This window comes from Acinonyx jubatus, chromosome C2, assembly GCF_027475565.1.
Source record: "Acinonyx jubatus isolate Ajub_Pintada_27869175 chromosome C2, VMU_Ajub_asm_v1.0, whole genome shotgun sequence".
Taxonomy (NCBI): Eukaryota; Metazoa; Chordata; class Mammalia; order Carnivora; family Felidae; genus Acinonyx; species Acinonyx jubatus.
In genome coordinates this window covers 91,947,686-91,968,269 of record NC_069384.1, presented here as the reverse complement: position 1 = coordinate 91,968,269, position 20,584 = coordinate 91,947,686, and the positions used below count along the sequence as shown (strand labels likewise).

The 20,584-nt window shown below is 38.2% G+C and overlaps 1 protein-coding gene across 2 annotated transcripts in view; it reads right to left on the bottom strand.

The window, feature by feature from the left end:
- The window catches only part of SPATA16 (spermatogenesis associated 16), a 241,648-nt gene that overhangs the window by 30,696 nt on the left and 190,368 nt on the right, over window positions 1-20,584 (bottom strand). For both annotated transcript variants that reach the window (XM_015088572.3, XM_015088571.3), the window contains exons 7-10: window positions 14,506-14,652; window positions 13,335-13,447; window positions 5,998-6,162; window positions 3,354-3,437 (exon numbers count right to left, since the gene is read on the bottom strand). In XM_015088572.3, the coding sequence (XP_014944058.1) occupies window positions 3,354-3,437; window positions 5,998-6,162; window positions 13,335-13,447; window positions 14,506-14,652 (509 nt within the window). The remainder of the gene's footprint in view (window positions 1-3,353; window positions 3,438-5,997; window positions 6,163-13,334; window positions 13,448-14,505; window positions 14,653-20,584) is intronic.

The following is a 20,584-nucleotide window of genomic DNA, read 5'->3' as shown; positions in this document are numbered from 1 at the left end:
CAAAAACTACCTTATTGTGAGGTGGAATTGGTGGTTATCTGTAAAATGTAGGTAGGTATAGACAAATGTCAATTTCTCTTCCACCTTTTTAGCTAGTCCTTGGAATTTCATTGCCGGACTGCCACTTTATTATCACTTGGATTTGTAAGTGCAAAGATGTAGTGTACAAAGGTATATACTTTTGGGATGGATAATGCTATAAACCAGGGTACAGCATACGTTTTCTGTGTAGGGTCAGTTGTTAGTAAATATTTTAGGCTTTGTGAGCTATACAGCCTCTCTAGCAACTACTCAACTTGGCCAAGGTGACATAGACCATATGTAAATGAATGACATGGCTGTGTGCGATAAATTTTATTTAGAAAAATAGGTGACTAGTTGGTTTTGACCTGTGCGCTCTAGTTTTCTAACCTCATGCCAAAAAATGATTTCTATAGCGAACAGAGATATTTGATTGTTTTGCTTGACTCTCATCAGCATTGCATTTGGTTTACCTCCAGCTGCAATTCCTCTTGCCATTTCTTCTGAGTCTCCTTTGTATGGTTCTCTTCTTAAGTTTGGAATGTGCTCTGCAAGGCTCTCTTCTTATTCTATGCTCTTTCTCAGCCATCTCACCCTCTCTTATGATTTCAGTTGATATCAATTTGCCAACAACTAAAAAAATCTCTATTTGGTCTTTTATCCAGAACTCCAGACTCCTGTACTTTCCCTTGGATATCTTGCCAGCACCCTAAGCTCAATGCATTTTTGTGCCAGTTATTAGCCCATAATTTCTTAACTCCAAACCCACCCTTCTATGATTAACTCTGTGATGCTGGGGGCTGGAACTCTGCAAACCTCATTTCTGTTTTGCCAGTTGTTAGTCTCCATCACTAGGAGGTGATATAGGGGCATTGCAATGCCAAAGGAGAAAGGAGGGGCTTGCTGCTGACTTCCTGCCCTTTGGGGTTCCTGTGAGCATCTCTGAAATGAGGCTTCTTTGCTCCAGAAAGTTGTGTTCCTTTCTGTAGTAGCAGGTGAATCTAGTGTTTTCGAAAGTTGCACAATTACCTCCATTACCACTCCCTCCCTGCTCCTGCCACCCTCCCTCCCATCAGCACCAGTGAGTTAGTGCCCCCTCCTAAGTCTGGATCTCAACCCTTCAGGATTCCGCTCCAAGAGTGGAGATAATAGCACCAGTTGAGCAATGCCTTCTAGTGGGAGGTCTAAGTTTTGGTCCAGCAGGGTCCTTGCTCCAAATTTCGAAGTTTTAGTAATTCCAGTCTCTTCTCTTTGATTTCCCAGCCCTAATGGGTGGTAGCTGCTCATTTTAATTGCTTCTTCTGTGCTAAATTTATGGTTCTCCTTTGCTTTTTCAGTTCCCTAGTTAACAATGACATACATACCTAGTTAGCCATTCTTTATATTAAATTCCCTTTCAAGTCTCCTGACTGGATTCTGAAAGAGTTTACAGTCTCAGCCCAAACCAAAGCTACACTTTTGAAGGGCTTTCTTCCTTAGTAAATGGTACCAGTGAACCTCTCGCCATTCCCCGCCCAGTGACTCAAGCCCAATGTCTGGGCATCATTCTTACTTTTCCTGTTCTCTAAACTCCCTTATGCACTCAGTGAACAAGGCCTATAGATTTGGCTTCCTGCACATTCCTTCTATCTGTCTGCTTCTTTTCGTCTCCACACCCACCACCATAGATCAGGCCATTGCCTTATAACTGACTGCCCCACATTTCTATAGCTCCTCAATCTGTTCTCCCACTGTAGCTCTAGAGATGTCTCAGAAACATTTTCCAGATAAACGCTTTCTGAAACATTCCAAATCCTTAACATAATTTATAAGTCTTTCTGTGATTTGACTTCCGTTTCTGCACTTCATTTTGAAATATGTTCCTTGCTCCTTTAACATTTTTTCTCAGTTGTTAAATGTGCCCTGCTTTCTTTGTGCTCTTGGCATAAACTCTTCCTTCTCTGCAGAAATCTCCCTTTTCTCCTAGATAACTACTACATATCCTTGAAATGTTGTATAAATATCACTTTCTCAGAGATGGCTTTTCTGACCTCCCAGACCAGATCATATTTCCCTATTTGTTTCTATAGATTATTGAACATCCACTTTTTAACTACAATATTCAGTAAATTTGTAGCTGTATACTTGTCTTCTTTCCAAGATGGTCAGGCTCATATAGGCAGGGGCTGTGTTTGTATTGTCCAGCACAATATCCGTAAGTGTTCTTTCTAGCACAGTAGATCGTCGACAAATATTTGCCGCATTCAGTTAATTTCTGTTCTAGGTATTTTACCATAGGACCTCTGAAATGATTACAGAAGACACCCATTTCCTCACATGCACTAGATTCCTTCATGGCTGACTATTACCTCTTAAACCGGAGGCTTCTTTGGTTTATTCTCACATCTCCTGACACCAGGTCTCCCTTTATGGGTTCTCACAGTAATTGGAGGAGACTGAATGGAGAGTAGACTGACTAGAATTTATTACCTTTAATTGGACTGGAGACCCAACATTACTCCCTCCTACATTGTCAGAGAGCTCTGTAGTGTCACACAAGTCTTCCGAGTACCTGATGCTAGGTGCATCTTTGTCCTTGTTTTGTTTAACTCAGGTAACCAATGAAGGGATGCTCCTCTACTTCTCCCATCCAAGTACTAACCAGGCCTGACCCTGCTTAGCTTCCGAGGTTAGAAGAGATTGGGTGCATTCAGGGTGGTATGGTTGTAGACTATTCCTCTACTTCTTTTTTAAATGTTTTATTATTTCTTTATTTTGGGGGGAGAGAGAGAGAGAGAGAGGACGAACCATGAGATCACGACCTTAGCCAAAATCAAGAGTTGGCTGCTTCACCAGCTGAACCACCCAGGCACCCTGACTGTTCCTCTACTTCTAATAACCAGTATGTTACTCCTCCACTCAAAGCATCAATGTGCTAGTTTTTCTGTAGTTCTCTGAAATGTAGCCATTCTTCCTCAAGTGACAAAATATAGGGGAAAGTGTTGGGAGGTGGACTAAAACATTGATGAATGGGCCTTAAGAAAATCTACAATAAGCAATAATGGAGAAGGCAGATAATGAAAATAGAATATGAAAATGAGCACAAGAAGACCCATGAAAGCATATGACCACAATCTGCTGGAGGAGCAGACCTGAGGAAACAGATTAAATAAATCCATTTTGATTCTGGTTACACTTCCAGGGAGATAGCTGCATTTATTTAAAAAACCCAAACAGACAATAAAACAACCTGAAGAGCTTTCTTTTCTTTGTATCTTCTAAACAGATTTGACCCAAGATGGACATTTTCTCCGAGAATAATATATCTTTTTTCCTTCAGCTCAAAGTTTTACCTTTTGGATTGTATTCCACACACGTTCTTTATCGTTTCTTCTTCCTTCAAGGGTGTCCATAGCATCTGCCATTAGTGACTGCAGCTGTGGCACCAAGATAAAAATTATCAGCATGGAATTCACACAGAAATAACTTCTCTAAATACACAGATTAAAACCTAATTAAAAAATCATTTGTACGCTGATGATTTTATTACTCATCTTTCCGACAATGAACACCGCCACCTCATCTTTGCTTCAGTCATTACCAAGTATTATTGCAGATATAAAATATTGTAACAATGGAAAGATTCTTCTTGAGGATTTGTAGAAAACATATAGGTTTTAATGTAGTAAGTGTTGCTGTTTTGTAAAAACAGATTTGGGTTGTAAAGAATGAAGGCGGTAGTTAATTCTCTCAGGAAATGGCATGTAGTACATGAGCGCATTTTAGTATTTTCTCCTGAGGCTAATGTATCATAATTCTAGGCCTCATGCAAAAGCTCACCCGAGGACAATACTAAAATTGTGCTGTTTTATTGCATTTTAAAGGATCTAGCTCATTTAAGTTCTTTTACTATCCTTTTATTTCCTAAAATTTCAAAATAACCAAGTTGCCTTTTTGAAAGGCAAGTTTAAAAAATTCCACCCTTTGCCCCAAACTGCCTTGTCCCAATTGAAAAGAATCTGATCTACATGCTACGTATGCGGTTGTAAGGTAATGAAGCTGCATCGAGCCATGCGATATTCAAAGCTAGAGAAGAAAGTTCTCTAAAAAAGAACAAATGTCAGTTCAGTTCACTGTGCCATCAAAGAGTATGAACCCTTAGATAATCTCTCTGTACTTTAGATATTGCAGAGCTTAAGCAGGAGGGCAGAGTTGAGTCACTCAAAACTCTTCTACTGAGCAGTCACTGTTTATATAGCACCATAAAAGATATTACCAGGATTTATTTTCTAGGTTAACCTATGCTTGGAAGTTGGAAAGTAAAATCTATTACTTAAGGTGATGAAATCTTGTAAGATACATGATTTTTAAATATTTGGCCTGTACATGTACGTCCATATACATTACATTTTTTTCTAGTAGGCATATAAATTATGAAAATACCCCTGAAATCCTATTTTCCAAGGTTTCAGATAATGGGATATTGCACAACATGTGAGTAGGGGATGTCAATAATGCTAGTTTGATGCTCTGTGTATATATTTGGAAATGTAAGTATTTCCAGAGGAAAAAAAAAAGCTCCAGATAGGTGGTTAAGAAGACCTAAGTGCAGAAAACTCCCCTGTATTTTTCATTTAAATCTTGAGTGTGCTTTTTAGGAAGACAGGATCAACACTGTGCCAGCTTCTTAAATTAACATTTTCTTTGCTTCCTCTTATCTCAGAGGAGCATTAATCATCTAAAATTGGCTATAATATGCACTTTGAAAACTCCATACTTACTGCACTCCTGAATGCGTTATGAATGGAAGGATAAACACTTAGCCTTTTAGAAGGTGCTCCACTGCGCACAACCATAAAGGTTTACAAAGTATTATTGCCGGTTTTGATTTAGTAATTCCTTGATTACTAGACTCCCTCCCCCCACAGTTTAATACTTTGGTACGCATAGTTTTATCATTCAGCTAGTCAGACCCTTTTATATACTTTGAATATCAGTATTTATAATACCTTTTTATAGGGTCAGACGAACATTATAAATGTTGGCAGTTCACTTCTTGATGGATTAATTTGTTACAACTTTAAAAGCTCAAAGAGGGAGGGTTGCTTTAGTTATCTGAAAATTACAGGTGATCAGTTTGGGCTGTTCTCATCCTTGCTATGTGAATTCAATTCAGGTCTATAATTAGTTTTAGCTACCTTCAATTAAAGCCTCAAAGTAAAGAGCCCTCCCTTACAACACGTTAGGATTTCCATATACAGTGAATTTTACCTTTCCTCGAATGGCCCTCACATTTGTTAGTAATAGTTTTACAAATGAGGAGCCATCATTTCTCATATTAATTATGGTTATAATAGACACATCTGTTTGAAGATTGTTTCTGTGAGATAGTCCATCAACTGATTTTTGACTGGCTCTGTGTTTTATGAGTTAATTGGTCAATTCAGTTAAAAAAAAGCCATTTGTCTAACTACATTTTCCCTTGCAATGAAACAACTGTTTTATCTAAATGTACCAGTGTGTGTGTGTGTGTGTGTGTTGGCACTACCAACATATATGTGATGCTAGAAGTGAATAAGAAAACTAAAAAGACTATTTCGTAGGGTTGTTTTTTATATAGTAATTACTCTTGTCCTCTCTACTTTCCCTTACAAGAAAATTATATACTAACCCATCTGGGAGTTTAAGAAATAATTTATCAAAATTATATTTTATTTAAAGCAAAAAGCCTGACCCACAATATGAGTAGTCAGCCCTTTTCCATGTTTTTACACATCACAAAGTTCTTAATATAAAAATGGAGGCTAGTCGACATGAGCAAATAAAAGACAGAAACACATCTTTCTACATTTTCCAATTTCTTTATTAAAATGCCTCAGGAGGGTTGGGCAGGTTGCCCTCAGACTACATTGATTCTCACAATTTTGTTTTTCAGGACATATCATTCTTCTGTTGGCTGGGGGCCTGTGAAAGCCTTAAACAAAGAAAAACACTTACCAATTCCGTCTCCTCTTGACTGATGTCCTGTAGATAGGGAATGGTTGCCAGCTCCGCCATTGCTTGATTGATCACCTGGGACTGCTCCTTCACTCTCTGCAGCCGGCTCAGGAGGCTGGCATACTGCAGCTTCTCCATCACACCCGAGCACCCATGGAAACTCCCCTAGTCTCCCAGTAAAAGGAAATGTTTTAGACCAAAATCATGGAAATAGACCTCTCCCTAGAGATTGAAGTCAGGGATTATTATATTTACATCCTTGGAAGCGATGGCTACCTAACACAAATAAGTGTTTCTTTCCATTATTTTAGAGAATTGTCTGCACCCTTCCTTCAAACAGATGAATGTACAAAAAGGAAACGCTTTGCAAGACTGTTGAGAAGGATGTGCAGGTGGCCCTGTAGAAGGAATCTGGGCTGAGGGGAAAAGAGGGGACTGAAATCGAATGTGTTCCACTCTCCCAGTGGGGATCCCACAAAGTTGTGTTCATTTAGAGAGGGTGACTTTATCTATGTCACCAAGGCATCATAGGAGCTAAGAGTTGCCTACTGTCTTGTGTATATAAAAGAATACTTTTTATGCAAGTTGAATCCTGAAAAATGTTATGCATATTGAATTCTGTCTACCCTAATGGCTAAAATTAAATCTGCTTTTACCTTTAGTTCTCACTGGATGGCCTTGGACTCTGGTTCCCCTCCTTGTGGTATTAGAGCACTTGATTCTGGCTCCTTGGACCATCCCAACAACTGACACAATCCATCCTGAAATAGGCTCCGTACACATTTGTAAGGGCCAACCCCTCCCCCATGAATCTATTGGTATTTTGGGCTTTCTTAAAAATGGGGCACACTTTTAATAAGGTGTGCCAGTCAGCCATAAAACAGGAGACATGACCTTCTCTAAAACTTCTAATACAAATTGTAATGCTTGATGGGAAAAATAAAACATCACAAAATTCTCATTTATATTTAGGAAGAAGGGGACAGAAGGGTATCTAAGGGTTAATATAAAAGCTTTGAGTTTCTGCTGTGTTTGGAGGGTGATAAGAAGTGGGAAGTCACAGGAAGATATAGTTTGGCAACTGCATTCCACATCCTGGTGCTCAGAAGAGGAAGTCTGGATGACTGGTGTTCCTTTATAACAGGGTTCCTCCTTGACCACCTGTACAGGAATCGTGAGGTTTTGTTAACTGTGCAGAGTACTGGGCCTTACAAGGTGAATCACTATCTCCTGATATGTTGCCCTAGAAATATGATTTTTAGCTAGGTTCCCCCCCATATTCAAATATCTCAAGTTGAAGTTGAACAAACCACCATTTTAAAGCCTAATATTTGAACAAAGACTATTTTAGTTTGTGTATGTTTATAGAACAGATTTTTCTCTCCAGACATTAGAGAAGGCAGACATGATTTTTTCTTCTTAAAATAGAATCTCTTCTAAAAAGAAAAATTATTAGAAACTAGCGTTACTAAAGAGCATCTGAATTTCAACTTGCATGTGGAAAGCAGTTCTTTCTGAAATGTCACATTCGTGTTTTGATGGACACTGACATCTAGAAGTTGGCACTCTTCTAGCATCTTGGTAGTATAGGAAGGTTGAGGAGCATTACATTGTATATGCTGTATATGCCTCCCTAACACTTATCTGTGCCATTTGACTAATGCCCTTCTATCTCTGCTAATTTGTTTTTCCTGATTAATCATTTATCTGAAAACCTGTGAGCCTATAGGAGTGATGATTGCAATTGTGGATTTGGGATCCCTTCTCTGACTTGACAAAATAGCTAGCTTACCCATTTAGTTTAAACATGTAGCTAAACAATGGGACACTGTCAAATAGAGGAAAGCAAGTTGCAGGAGAAACTGTTTTCTTTCTGAAGAAAAATTGCTTTCTTTGTTCTTCTTTAAAATAAACAATGGGGCTCATTGTAGGAAAGTGGTGTAGTGACTCAACTCCAAAGAGCAGAAACAACAGCAGTCTGCTCGGGAACATAATCTATCAGTGTAATTTTCCAAAACATCAGGAAAATAAAAATAGTGGAAGGCAATGGTGCTTTGTTAGCTTGATTGTTGGATGCATAACAAAACAGGAAGCGCTCCATACAAATCAGATTCTAGGGAGAGCGCATAGTTGACTGCTAATCGCATAGTTGACTGCTAATCGTTACCTATCCTCCCCCACTACCTTAAGCCAATGCAGTTTAGTTATCAGGGGACTATAAGTTAATATTTTACCTATACAAGATGTGGGTTTTTGAGAGACATAGTGAAAAAGAGATACCAATTGATATCTAACGCCAGGAGGAATGTTTTAATGCTGTTTCTTTAAGAAAATAAAGGAAATAATGAAACATGAAGGAATTAGGTTAAACATCTAATGTTACCAAAAGCTAAATCTAAAGGGAAAGTAGCCCTCCCAATGAGACTTCAGGAGTGATCAAAAGTGTCCTTAGCTGCTGGAAAGAGTGTAATAAAGTGGCCAAGACTGAAGCTAAAACCTCATACAGGTACAATGAAGGTTAGGTAAATATCAAGTGCAAATGAAAGCTTCAGTCCGAGAATTGCCTAGATTTAACAGCAGGTATGGTTAAATGTTTGGCAAGTAAGTGGTACTATATAATACCATTAGAAAGCAGAACCCAAGTAAATATATTTCCATTTGACATACGTGTAGAATCATTAATTGCAAAAAAGGGGTAGAAAACGCATATCATTGTTCATTTCAAATGTGTATATGTAAACGTTTTTTATGCTTCACTTGGAAGAAATTAAAAGTAAAATTAATGAGGTATTAAAACATGGTTAGGTCATTTTTTGGCAAGTCAGGCTGTGAAGAAGGCTTCATGCATGGCGAGAGATTTTATTATTTTAACTCTTTAACATTTAGCCCAGGAAGCACAGTACATAAGGTTTGAAACTGACAGCAGCCAATAAAGTTAATGAATGGAAAAGCACAATGGCATATGGTAGCATGTGAAATAATTAGGACAAGGATCCAGAGAAGGAAAAATACCATTAGAGCAGAGCTACTGGTTGAGTGGGATTGATGTTAAATGGGATTAAGAGCCACCGGGTAGGAAGGTGGTAGAATGTTTTAGATTATAACTCTTACGGTACCAGAATCATTCTTGTTTGGCCATGTGTTATTGTTGTATGCCTAGTAAAGGAATCTATAAAGATAAGGAAACTGGGGTCAGAGTGTAAGGAGAATCATTGCCTGACACACAGAAAACCAGGAATGTCCTTGTCTCCTTCTACCGTCTCGTGGCAAGAGATGAAAATTCATGTTCCCTGGGAAGCCCTACTGTGGTGAGTAGATTCACTCCATGGCTGGAGATGACACTTCTAACCCTGCCTTTGTGAATAGATCTGAGCACATTAGTGATCTAAGGAAAAAAGTTAGAAATCTGTAGGACACTCACACAATCATTTTAGAGGAACATATAATTTCCAAGTATACAGCTTGCATAAAGAAAAACAAAGGTCTATCAAACTGTCCTTTGTCAAAACAAACTAAAACCAATACAAATAATTTAAAATCCTGAAATTTGTACTGCTTTACAAAGTGTTTCAACATGGATTATGTACTTTTGGTCTCCAACAACTCTGTGAGGTGGGCCTGGCAGATATCAGCTTATTTAATAAATGAGAAAAAATAGCTCAGAGGTTAAGCGACTTGCCCTAGGGTTACACAAAGCATAGCCTTGGACCAAAGTCTTCATCTGTAGGTGTCACAAGTGAGGATAACAACTAATATGAACAATGCAATACCTAAACATTCAAGTGGACAGCATTTGATATGTGACAAGTAAAAAAAAACACATACTTCAGGGAATCTTAAAAACACTGTTGAGTGTTTCTTGGGTCATGGTTAATGGCACAATGTAGCAATAATTTCTACTTACCAACTCATTACTTGCTTCATTAAGCTAGGTTACCTTCGCAGCCAATTTTATTCAGTCCTGCTTTATGAAGCTGTAGTTGGACATACAAGAAAAAGCCTAGAGGCCAATATTTGGATATACTTGTGGTTCCTGGGTACCTTCTGGCTCACTTGCTTCAATTCAATTGCATCCATATTTGAGATAATCTTCTAAAAACTATTTTGGAAGATTCCATTTCCCATAGAGTTAACCTAGAAATGTTGAGAAAATGCCTTGCACGTAGCAAAGTGGTGCTGACTTATTTTAAAGAAGACTGAGGGATTATTTCGATGCTAAGAATTTTAGTTGTGGTTTTCAAATATCCTTTATGGACACATGAAGATACATGCACATACAAATTTATAAGTGGATAGAATGCCCTTTGAAACGTGAGAAGAAAATGAGTGAAGAATATTTAAAAAGTGTGTGATGTCTAGATAGGCCCAAAGTGCATACACAACACACTGTGAGATATGAATTGGCAAGAGGTGATGTGGCCAGTGCCCTGACAAGTAATAAGGTATGGCCACTGTTGCCCCAAAGAGCCAGGGCACCAAGAGATCACTTCCACAACTTTCAGCTCTGCTAAGCTAACCATGGCTCTGCTAGGCTAACCATGACTGAAGAGGTGAAATAATGCTGTATGGTGATGGTTTTTGTTAGCAAAGATTCCACTGCTTGCAAGGGTCTGGTGATGACAAGGATGATGTACGCGGGTCTCTAACCGAGGTTGGTGATGGTGTGTGTATGGCTGGAGGAGGTTATGATAGAGGGTAAATTGGAGAACAGGACCTAAAATTTGTGGTAGAGCCAATGAGATTGCTATAAACTGAAAGTTTGTATCCACCCATCCAAATTCATATATTGAAGTCCTAATCCTGGGTGTGATGGTATAGTGATGGGGCCTTTGGGATTAGACAAAGTCATTAGGGTGGAAGCCTCGTGATAGGATTGATGCTCTTATATGAAGAGACACCAGAGAGCTTACTGTCTGCCACGTGAGCACACAGATAGAAGGTGGCGCCGATTGCAAGCCAGGAAGAGGGACTTCATCAGAACTTGAGCATGTGGCACCCTGATCTTGGATTTCTAGCCTCTAGAACTGTGAGAAAATGGAAATGGATTTCTCCTTCTTCTTCTTCTTCTTTTAATTTTTTAATGTTTGTTTATTTTCGAGAGAGAGAAACAGAGTGTGGGTGGGGGAGGGGCAGAGAGAGAGGGAGACACAGAATCTGAAGCAGGCTCCAGGCTCTGAGCTGTCAGCACAGAGCCCAATGTGGGGCTCAAACTCATGAGCCGTGATATCATGACTTGAGCCAAAGTCAGACGCTTAACCTACTGAACCACCCAGGCACTCCTGGATTTCTTCTTAGTAGAAATATAGGAGAGATAATTGAGTGGAACGCAGTTATGGGGAGGGGGGGAGCTATGTGGTAGGAAAATCAGTAAAAATGTGCTTTTGTATTTGTAATGCATAGAATTACAAATCGTGCAAATAGATTAGGGGTTTTATAGCTTTTTAAAAATGCTGAATAATGTTATTGAGCAGATAAACTGCTGAACAGATGTTAAGTAGCTGTTTGTGATGACCCCCTTGGTTCCCCTTGTAAGGTAAGAACATCAAATCAATGATGTAATACAAAAGCCACAAAAAGAAAATTCTTCAAAATTTCCAGCTTCTAGGCCTTTTGAAAAATATTTTAAAAGGGGAAAATCTGTAGTCTTTATAGCCTGTTAATGGGAAGTTCCCTTTATGAACTTTCAGCATAATGGCTTACATTTTGTAAAACAGTACAGCATAATTCAGGCCTTATTTTGGGCTTTTTAACACTGAAAAGTAGAAAGGGCAAATTTTCCCTGGATCAGAAAACTTACCTTAGGGGTGTACAAAGATCAATTGCCAACTCTTAGGGTAGTATCCAATTTAGAAGTGTGGTGCAGAGGCACTAGCTTGAAAATTCCGAATTCTTGTGTACGTAACAAAATAGTTACGTATAATAGCCCAATATATGAAGTAGGGAAACACTGTGTTCACTAAAAATGTGTTGCTGATTTGAAGTGACAAATGTACTGCAAACTTGAATTAGATATCAGGAAGGCACAAAGAAAAATCTCTTTAAAGAGACACTAGCCTAATAAATTCTAGAAATTGCATAGTGTAGCATTGCAATATGTTTTAAAATATATATATAAATATACACACACACACATATATATACATATACATATATATGTATATATATGTGTATATATGTGTATATATATGTGTATATATGTGTGTGTGTATATATATATATGTATTTTAAAACATATTGCAATGCTACACTATGCAATTTCCAGAATTTGTTTTATATATATATATATATATATATATGTGTGTGTGTGTGTGTGTGTGTGTATATGTGTGTGTATATATATTTTTTAAAACATATATACATATGTATATATATATGTATATATGTGTGTGTGTATGTATGTATATATATACATATACATATGTTTTTTTAAAATATGAAATTTATTGTCAAATTGGTTTCCATACAGCACCCAGTGCTCATCCCAACAGGTGCCCTCCTCAGTGCCCATTACCCACCCTCCCCACCCTCCCACCCCCAATCAACCCTCAAGTTTATTCTCAGTTTTTAAGAGTCTCTTATGGTTTGGCTCCCTCCCTCTCTAACTGTTCTTTGTTTTCTTCCCCTCCCCCATGGTCTTCTGTTAAGTTTCTCAGGATCCACATAAGAGTGAAAACATATGGTATCTGTCTTTCTCCGTATGACTTATTTCACTTAGCATAACACTCTCCAGTTCCATCCACGTTGCTACAAAAGGCCATATTTCATTCTTTCTCATCGCCATGTAGTATTCCATTGTGTATATAAACCACAATTTCTTTATTCATCAGTTGATGGACATTTAGGCTCTTTCCATAATTTGGCTATTGTTGAAAGTGCTGCTGTAAACATTGGGGTACAAGTGCCCCTATGCATCAGCACTCCTGTATCCCTTGGGTAAATTCCTAGCAGTGCTACTGCTGGGTATAGGGTAGGTCTGTTTAATTTTTTGAGGAACCTCCACACTGTTTTCCAGAGTGGATGCACCAGTTTGCATTCCCACCAAAGTGCAAGAGAGTTCCTGTTTCTCTACATCCTCTCCAGCATCTATAGTCTCCTGATTTGTTCATTTTAGCCACTCTGACTGGCGTGAGGTGGTATCTCAGTGCGGTTTTTGTTTTAAAATATATTAAAACAACCCAAATCATTAGCTAAACTTTGCTTGGTTTTGCAGATGAGATTTACCATGGATGCTTCTGAAATCTTCCAATATTTGCAATATTTGCACCATAAACTTTCCATACTTTTGGAATTGTCTAAAATTTGTGCTTTGGACAAATATAAGACACTCATATACCTACATTCAATTGGGTGCTTCTAATAAAATCCAGTATTGGCAAGATCCGCTTCCCCATTGTCTCCATGTGCCTCACTGTGTCTTCTTTGGTCAGCAGACCGAAGGGAGTTTTATGTTCTAAAAATTGTAACAGTAAACTTTTATACTATTTTTCCAGACTTTCATTTCAAAAATGCTTTCTTTAGCAAGCTATATACAGATATCTCAACGTTAATAGATATGAAATCTTTAGTGTAGAAACTAGTACCATCCCTAGACCACATGCATAACAATGAAAGATCTATGAGGAGAAAGGCAGAGGAGACATTGCCCTTTCGAGACTATCATTTATTCATTTTGTTGTGTTTCCTGATTGAGAGATCTAAGAGACAGCCTATAACAATTCATCTCTCTCTGCAGAGTGTTTTTCCTGACTTGTGAAAAAATGTTGTCATAAATGTGTCTGATTCTTGTCTTGTTCCTCCCAGGTATTATTCAAGTGTGCAGATCCCATTGACTTTGAATGTGGCTTGAAGTTGAGATAAACCTCGGAGGATAGAGTGCCAGATAAAACACAAATCCTTAATTATGTGGGTAGAGCTGAAGGAATAAATTTAACCTGGTCATGAATTCTGCCCACAAATCTGAGACTTCGACTCCATGTGAATATTTTCTTCATTTTTGAAAGTTTCAACTAGAATTACTGAATACCATTTAACTGTAATACTCTTCAGGAGATCTAAGCTCTCGGTTAATTACATGAGAATGGAACAAATATCAGTACAAAAGCAGATAATCCAAGTGATTTAAAGTTGTCATTGGCTATATTTTTATTTTGCATAATACGTTTGTCGGATAATTTCCTTCTACATTTGCTAACTGATAAGAACAAAAACTTGTATTCTTTAAGTGCTTTATGTTTAGGCACTTTATGTTTAGTGCTATGGGGGTGAGATGGTTGGAGTGAGGGAGGCAGGCACTCTAGAATTGCATTGGTCTTGGGGGAGTCTGAATCCCAGGTATTGTTAACTAGTCCACAAAGAAGACTGGAAGGAGTTAATAATTACCCAACAAACATTTTTTGGGGTCTAGCACTACTATATGCTAGGCCTTGTGATGAATAAGATTTGCTGAAGAATGCACAGTTCCTGCCTTAGAACAGCACTGAAGGATAATAACAAGTCCATGTGATTTACCTGTAAATGTAGGCAGCTTCCTACTTGATAGTTTTTCCAAAAATTTTCCATCTTCTTTGTTTTTGAACCCAAGAGTCAAGAGGTATTGTTGGGGAGGAAAAGATGACCAGTCAGCTGTCTGAGGCAACATGTGGACTCCTTGAAGATCTGAAATACAATAGGAAATGAATTAAAGGGTATTAATTAAATTAATTAAATTAATTAAATATCAAAGGGTATTTTCCCCCTAAATTTCAGGAATTGTACTTGGAAGGCATTATAAATACAAATATTAGAGGCACAGTAGAAGTATATGCATCAAAATGTCAAATGCATGATATATCAAAATTTTATTATGGTATGTATTTCATTATTTATGCTTTTTAAAAAATATAAACATACACAGAGCATAGTAGTAAAATATGGTTAGATTACATGGATCTCCTTCCATTCAAGATAATAGAAAGTTCAGGACAAGCTTGCAGGCTTAATATTTTTCTGTGTGCTTTTTTCAAGAGTATTTGATTTTTCTGTTCATAGTTTAAGATTTAAAGAAATAACGTTATATGAAAGGAAAGAGAAAAATTGCCAAGTGAGAATTAAAACATAAGACTAATTAATTTAGTTACCATCCCTTCTGTAGTTGAAGAAAATTTGAAATGACAAATATGCTGATTTTTGTAATTAGACTTGGAAATAATTCAAGTGTCATGAAAATGGTTGCAAAACAAACTCATATACTTAATGACCATGAGAACTAACATTTACTGAGTACTTATTTTCTACCTTCCCTTGTTCTAAGTACTTTGTGCACATTTTCTTTTTAAATCCTCATGATAGCTTTACAAAATTGGTGCTATTGTCCCCATTTTGTGAACAGAAAGTTGAGGGACACAGATAGGATGTGACTTACACAAGAACACAGCCTGTAAGTGGACAAAGCGGGATTCATCCTTGGCAGTCTGACTGCAGAGACCGTGGACCTAACCCCTGCACTCTGCTTTAGGCTTGCTTGGCTCTGGATTACTTTTGAGATATGGACAAATGTCAACTATGGGGTTTTGGTGGCCAGATTCACTTAAATCATTTCCATTCTGAGTGATAACGCTTTGGTTAATTGTAATAGACTTCACAAATGAAGGATGATGAACAGAGGGTTTAATGAGCTCTCCTGACTTAACACTGCCAGAAAGGGAAAATGATGCAATTCCAAATATCCTTCAGTTATGATTTGGTTAAAGGTCAGTTTTTAATGTAGAATCAGAACTGAAATGGTAATGATTCAAATACAGCCTTCATTATTTATCTGTAATATGCCTTTAAAAAATAATAGATACAGAAACCATGAATGTTTTTATCCACCCTCTCTGGCATACTCCATTCCTATTTTTAGCTGCAAAACCCTTTGTTCAAACTAAAATTTACTGAGAAGCCCAGTATACATATATGTTTTAAATATAATTTATTGTCAAGTTGGCTAACATACAGTGTGTAAAGTGTGCTCTTGGTTTGGGGAGTAGATTCCCATGATTCATCACTTACCTACAACACCCAGCGCTCATCCCAACAAGTGCCCTCCTCAATGCCCATCACCCCTCTTCTTCTCTACCTTCCCCCCCCATCAACCCTCAGTTTGTTCTCTGTATTTAAGAGTCTCTTATGGTTTGCCTCCCTCCCTCTCTGTAACTATTTTTTTTCCTCTTCCCTTCCCCCATGGTCTTCTGTTAAGTTTCTCAAGTTTCACACATGAGTGAAAACATATGATATCTATCTTTCTCTGACTGACTTCACTTTGCATAATACTCTCCAGTTCCATCCACGTTGCTGCAAATGGCAGGATTTCATTCTTTCTCATTGGCAAGTAGTATTCCATTGTGTATATAAACCACATCTTTATCCATTCATCGGTTGATGGACATTTAGGCTCTTTCCATAATTTGGCTTTGTTGAAACATTTGTATAAACATTGGGGTATATGTGCCCCTGTGAATCAGAACTCCTGTATCCTTTGAGGACCCCAATATTTAAAGTTGATAAAAGTAGGGCTGTTCTGTTTGGAGCCTGGAACACCAACTACCCACCCGCATGACCGTAACCCGTTCTACACCCTACATGCAATAGTCACCTTAAACCCTTCCACAGACCAACAATTTTTCAAAGCTCTTTGACACATTTTTGTTAATCAAATAAAGCATGGCTGTCAAACAGAGAGTTAACATGTATGTTTATTGAAAAAACCAAAATATCACAAAATATCTTTTAAACACAAACACAGAACAAAATATATTAGACATGCTTTAGTCTTTCTTTGGTGACTCAAGATCAGGTAATCCCTTGATGTTATTGAGAGCCAATATTTATCTGGCACTTCTGTGCTATACACTTTTCCAGGATTATCCTTTTCACTCAACAACTATGTAGGTGGGCCTATTATGATGCTCACCTTGCAGACGGCAAAACCAAAGCTTCAAGAAGAGTTTGCAAACTTGCCTAGGATCACACAGGGAGCAAATGGAGCCACCAGAATTGAAAGTCAGGCAGCTGGACATCAAAACTTGACTCTTAAAACTATCCCCATGACAACTGAGCCATGACAATAATCATTATTCTAAGAATCAATGGGAAGCGTGTTACAGAAGCACGGCAATGCCAATAAATAGATGGTTTTAATAGACATGATTCTAGATAGGACATTTCCTACTCTATCTAGAAAAGTACACAGCAAACACAGAGTTCTCAGAACTAGTAGAGTAACTTTTAGGTGCTTTAACATGCAGATTTAACACGGCTCTTTAGTTGGTGCTTGAATCACAAACTGCTTCTTTTTTAAAGACTGTCTCGTTTCTCTAAGCAAGGTGAAAATTGTGATTTTTGCATTTAAACTTCAAAGGTGCAGGAAGTTTCCTTGCTTTTGAAATCTTCTGTAGATAACCACAGGCACATCTTCTGCTTCCAGCCTAATACTGTCTAGTTGTATATAGTAAGGGAAGAGTTCACCAGTTTGGCTGAAGTGGCCAAGAACCTGATCATGTAGAAAGGCAACTAAGTAAAAACAAAAAGGACACTAACTCACCCTTCTGATATATGATCATCATATTTTTAAAAAAATTTTTTTAACACTTATTTACTTTTGGGAGACAGAGAGAGACAGAGCAAAAGTGGGAGAGGAACAGAGAGGGAGACACAGAATCTGAAGCAGGCTCCAGGCTCCCAGCTGTCAGCACAGAGCCTGATGCGGGGCTTGAACTCACTAACCATGAGATCATGACCTGAGCTGAAGTTGGATGCTTAACCAGCTGAGCCACCTCGGTGTCCCTCACGTTTATTTCGATTGTGGTCATCATTTAGCATTCTATAAGATGCCTAAATTTATAAACTGTCAGCATTTTCAGGAATTAGCATACTCTGGAGATCAAGGCCAGAAGGTATGTGATCTTTGGCTACAGTTTGCTCTTTAACTTGGTTTTGCTCCCTGACTTACAAGGCCTGAGGCCTTCAGGGGATGCTGGGGATGATGTTGGGGGCTGTTCCATGGAGACGTCCTTGGTGTCTTGGGTACCTTTGGAGGGCAAGAGTCCCCCTGAATAGGTGTGGATAGGCTTTATGTCTGCTCTGACCTCCACACAAACCCAGAGTATATCTAGACATAGAAGCTTCTGGATCCCAGGGCTGAAACTTCCTGTCAGCACCTGCTTCCAGCTCAGAGGGGGTTCCTGGCAGGACACCTTTAAAGCTTTAAGGCCTACATTGACAGAAATGATAGGAGGCTCCAGAGTACCAAAGTTCAGAAGTGATTAGGGTATGCTGTGCATGGGCTGGTGTTGGCAGTAGGCTTGCAAGAGGCATCTTGAGATTTGTCATTTTCTGGTGCAGCTCTATTGCCAGAAGCAGCCAGATGTTTGAGGGCTCAATTACATAAATAAATGGGGAGTTTGAAAGGTTGACCTCTACTTGCTCTTAAATATTTGGTGGATAAAGAGGAGAATGGCACTGATAGTGGCAGTGATTAGATTGACTAGTGAAACTAATGTTAGCAATATGGCTAATTTATCATAAAATATGCTTGCAAAAATAAAAGTATCTTCTGTTCCTTTCAATCCTCTGTTTTATCTCATGTGTTCCATCTATTATGAACTTTTAGTTGAAGTTTTAAGACATGAGAGGCCCCTACATTCAAACTGTTAAATTTAGAAAAAAAATTTTTTTTAAAGTATCATTCTTATTCCATTTGTATGCAGAGTAAATTGCAGTTGTATGAACATTTAGCCTAGCAGGTGGTCTATGACCCAAAATGACGACATACTTACCAGATGTTGAATCTCATGTAACATTAATTTGAGTGCTAATTGTTCTCAATTTTATGCTCATAAACCTCTACCTACGTCCGAAAAGCCCTGTGCCCCTGATGGATATGAAAGTTAACCAGATTGTATTGTTCTTTGGTAGGAAAGTTGAACTGATTAAAAATGTTCGCTTTGCTTCTGTCATTCCAGAAGAAAACATGAGAAATAAATCCGTTAATGCATTCTTTTATAATTTATCACAATTAGAGGTGAAATTTAGATGACTATGACCAAATTTATTATTAAAAAATCAGTTTTTCAGGTATGATGCAGTTCCAAATTTTTGCCATTAGGAAATTGAATGCTTTAAAAAAGAATATCAAACATAGTTTATGCAGATTAAGTTTCTTGCAAAAACAAAATCTTTCAATTCTTTTTGAAAGATGTCTAACCTCAGCAAAAGAGGATAAAGTTTGCCCTTTATCAAGAACATTTTATCGTACCACAGAAGGCTGGTCTTCAGTGTTATTCATGTTTTCAGGTCTTCAAGTTATTCATGCAGTTTGACCTTCTGTACTGTTTCCCTCCTCCTTCTTCTCCAAGTCACCTTCCTGGAGTTCAGTGACAGTCTCTTCTCTTTCTACCTGTCTCTGTCTGTCTGTCTCTGTTTCCTCCTCTCTCCTACACACACACACCCCTCCTGATTGCTCTTTCTCCCTTGCTCTTCCTGCCTTCTCATTCAGTGGTCTTCCAAGCTGTCCTTGGATCACTGATAAGTTCTTCCTACTTACAGTCTTGGCGGCAGGGGGCTGGTCTCTATTCTGGTGGCTTTAGCGATTACTGCTAAACAAAACATTAGGGATGGAAAGTATAGTCTTACCTGAAAATCTCCACCCAATTCAAACACAGCGTTTCCAAATGCCTCCTGGGACATTGCTATTTGCTCATCCTTATAGAAATTACCACCAACAATGCAGCGAATACATTCTTCAAAAGTGATTTTTATAATCACCACGACTTCCTTCTTCCCTGCTTTTCACCAACGTGTTATAAGGATAACTATTATTCACCCAGTTATTTGGGTTTAAAATCTGGAAGCTATCGTTGACTTTTCTCTTATTCCCTGACATTTAGTGAGTCTCAAAACTAATTCAATTTGGCCATTATAATACATCTCATATTAACTCCTTTCTTAGCATAACCATTGCTACCGCCCTGGTCAGATTTATGATCATAACATCTGGATTACAGCAAACGTTTCCCAACCAACGTCACTGGTATCATTTCATGCCAATATATCTCCACACCAGCACCCAATGAATATTTCTGGAACATCGCCTTTGTGGTTGTCACATCCTTCCTCAGGAACTTCAGTGACTTCTTTCCTGGTATTCAAGCCTCTCAACTGTGTGCATCTGTTTCACAATCTGTACCTAATTCCTACATTTTTTCCAGTATAAACCTTAATCATCAGCTCTGCTGATTTCACTAACTTGTACCAGCCTGTGCTTTTCCTGCTTCTGAACTTCTCTTTGTTCAGAAAAGTTCTTTCCACCAAGAAACACTTACATATTCTCTCTCATATTGTAAATGACTATCCTTCCAGATGTACCTAATTTAAGTCCCACCCTGTCCATGAAGAGTCTCCTGAATATTTCAGTATTCCCCTTCAAACTCTTAAAGAAATCTATACTATTCACTCTAGAGTCTCTTAAGGTTTCAAGGGGGGTATGTCTTATCTCTAACAGGTTTTAATCCTCTTGAGAATGACATCTTCAAGTTATGTTCATGCCCCAAGCATCTAGTGGGTGTCCATC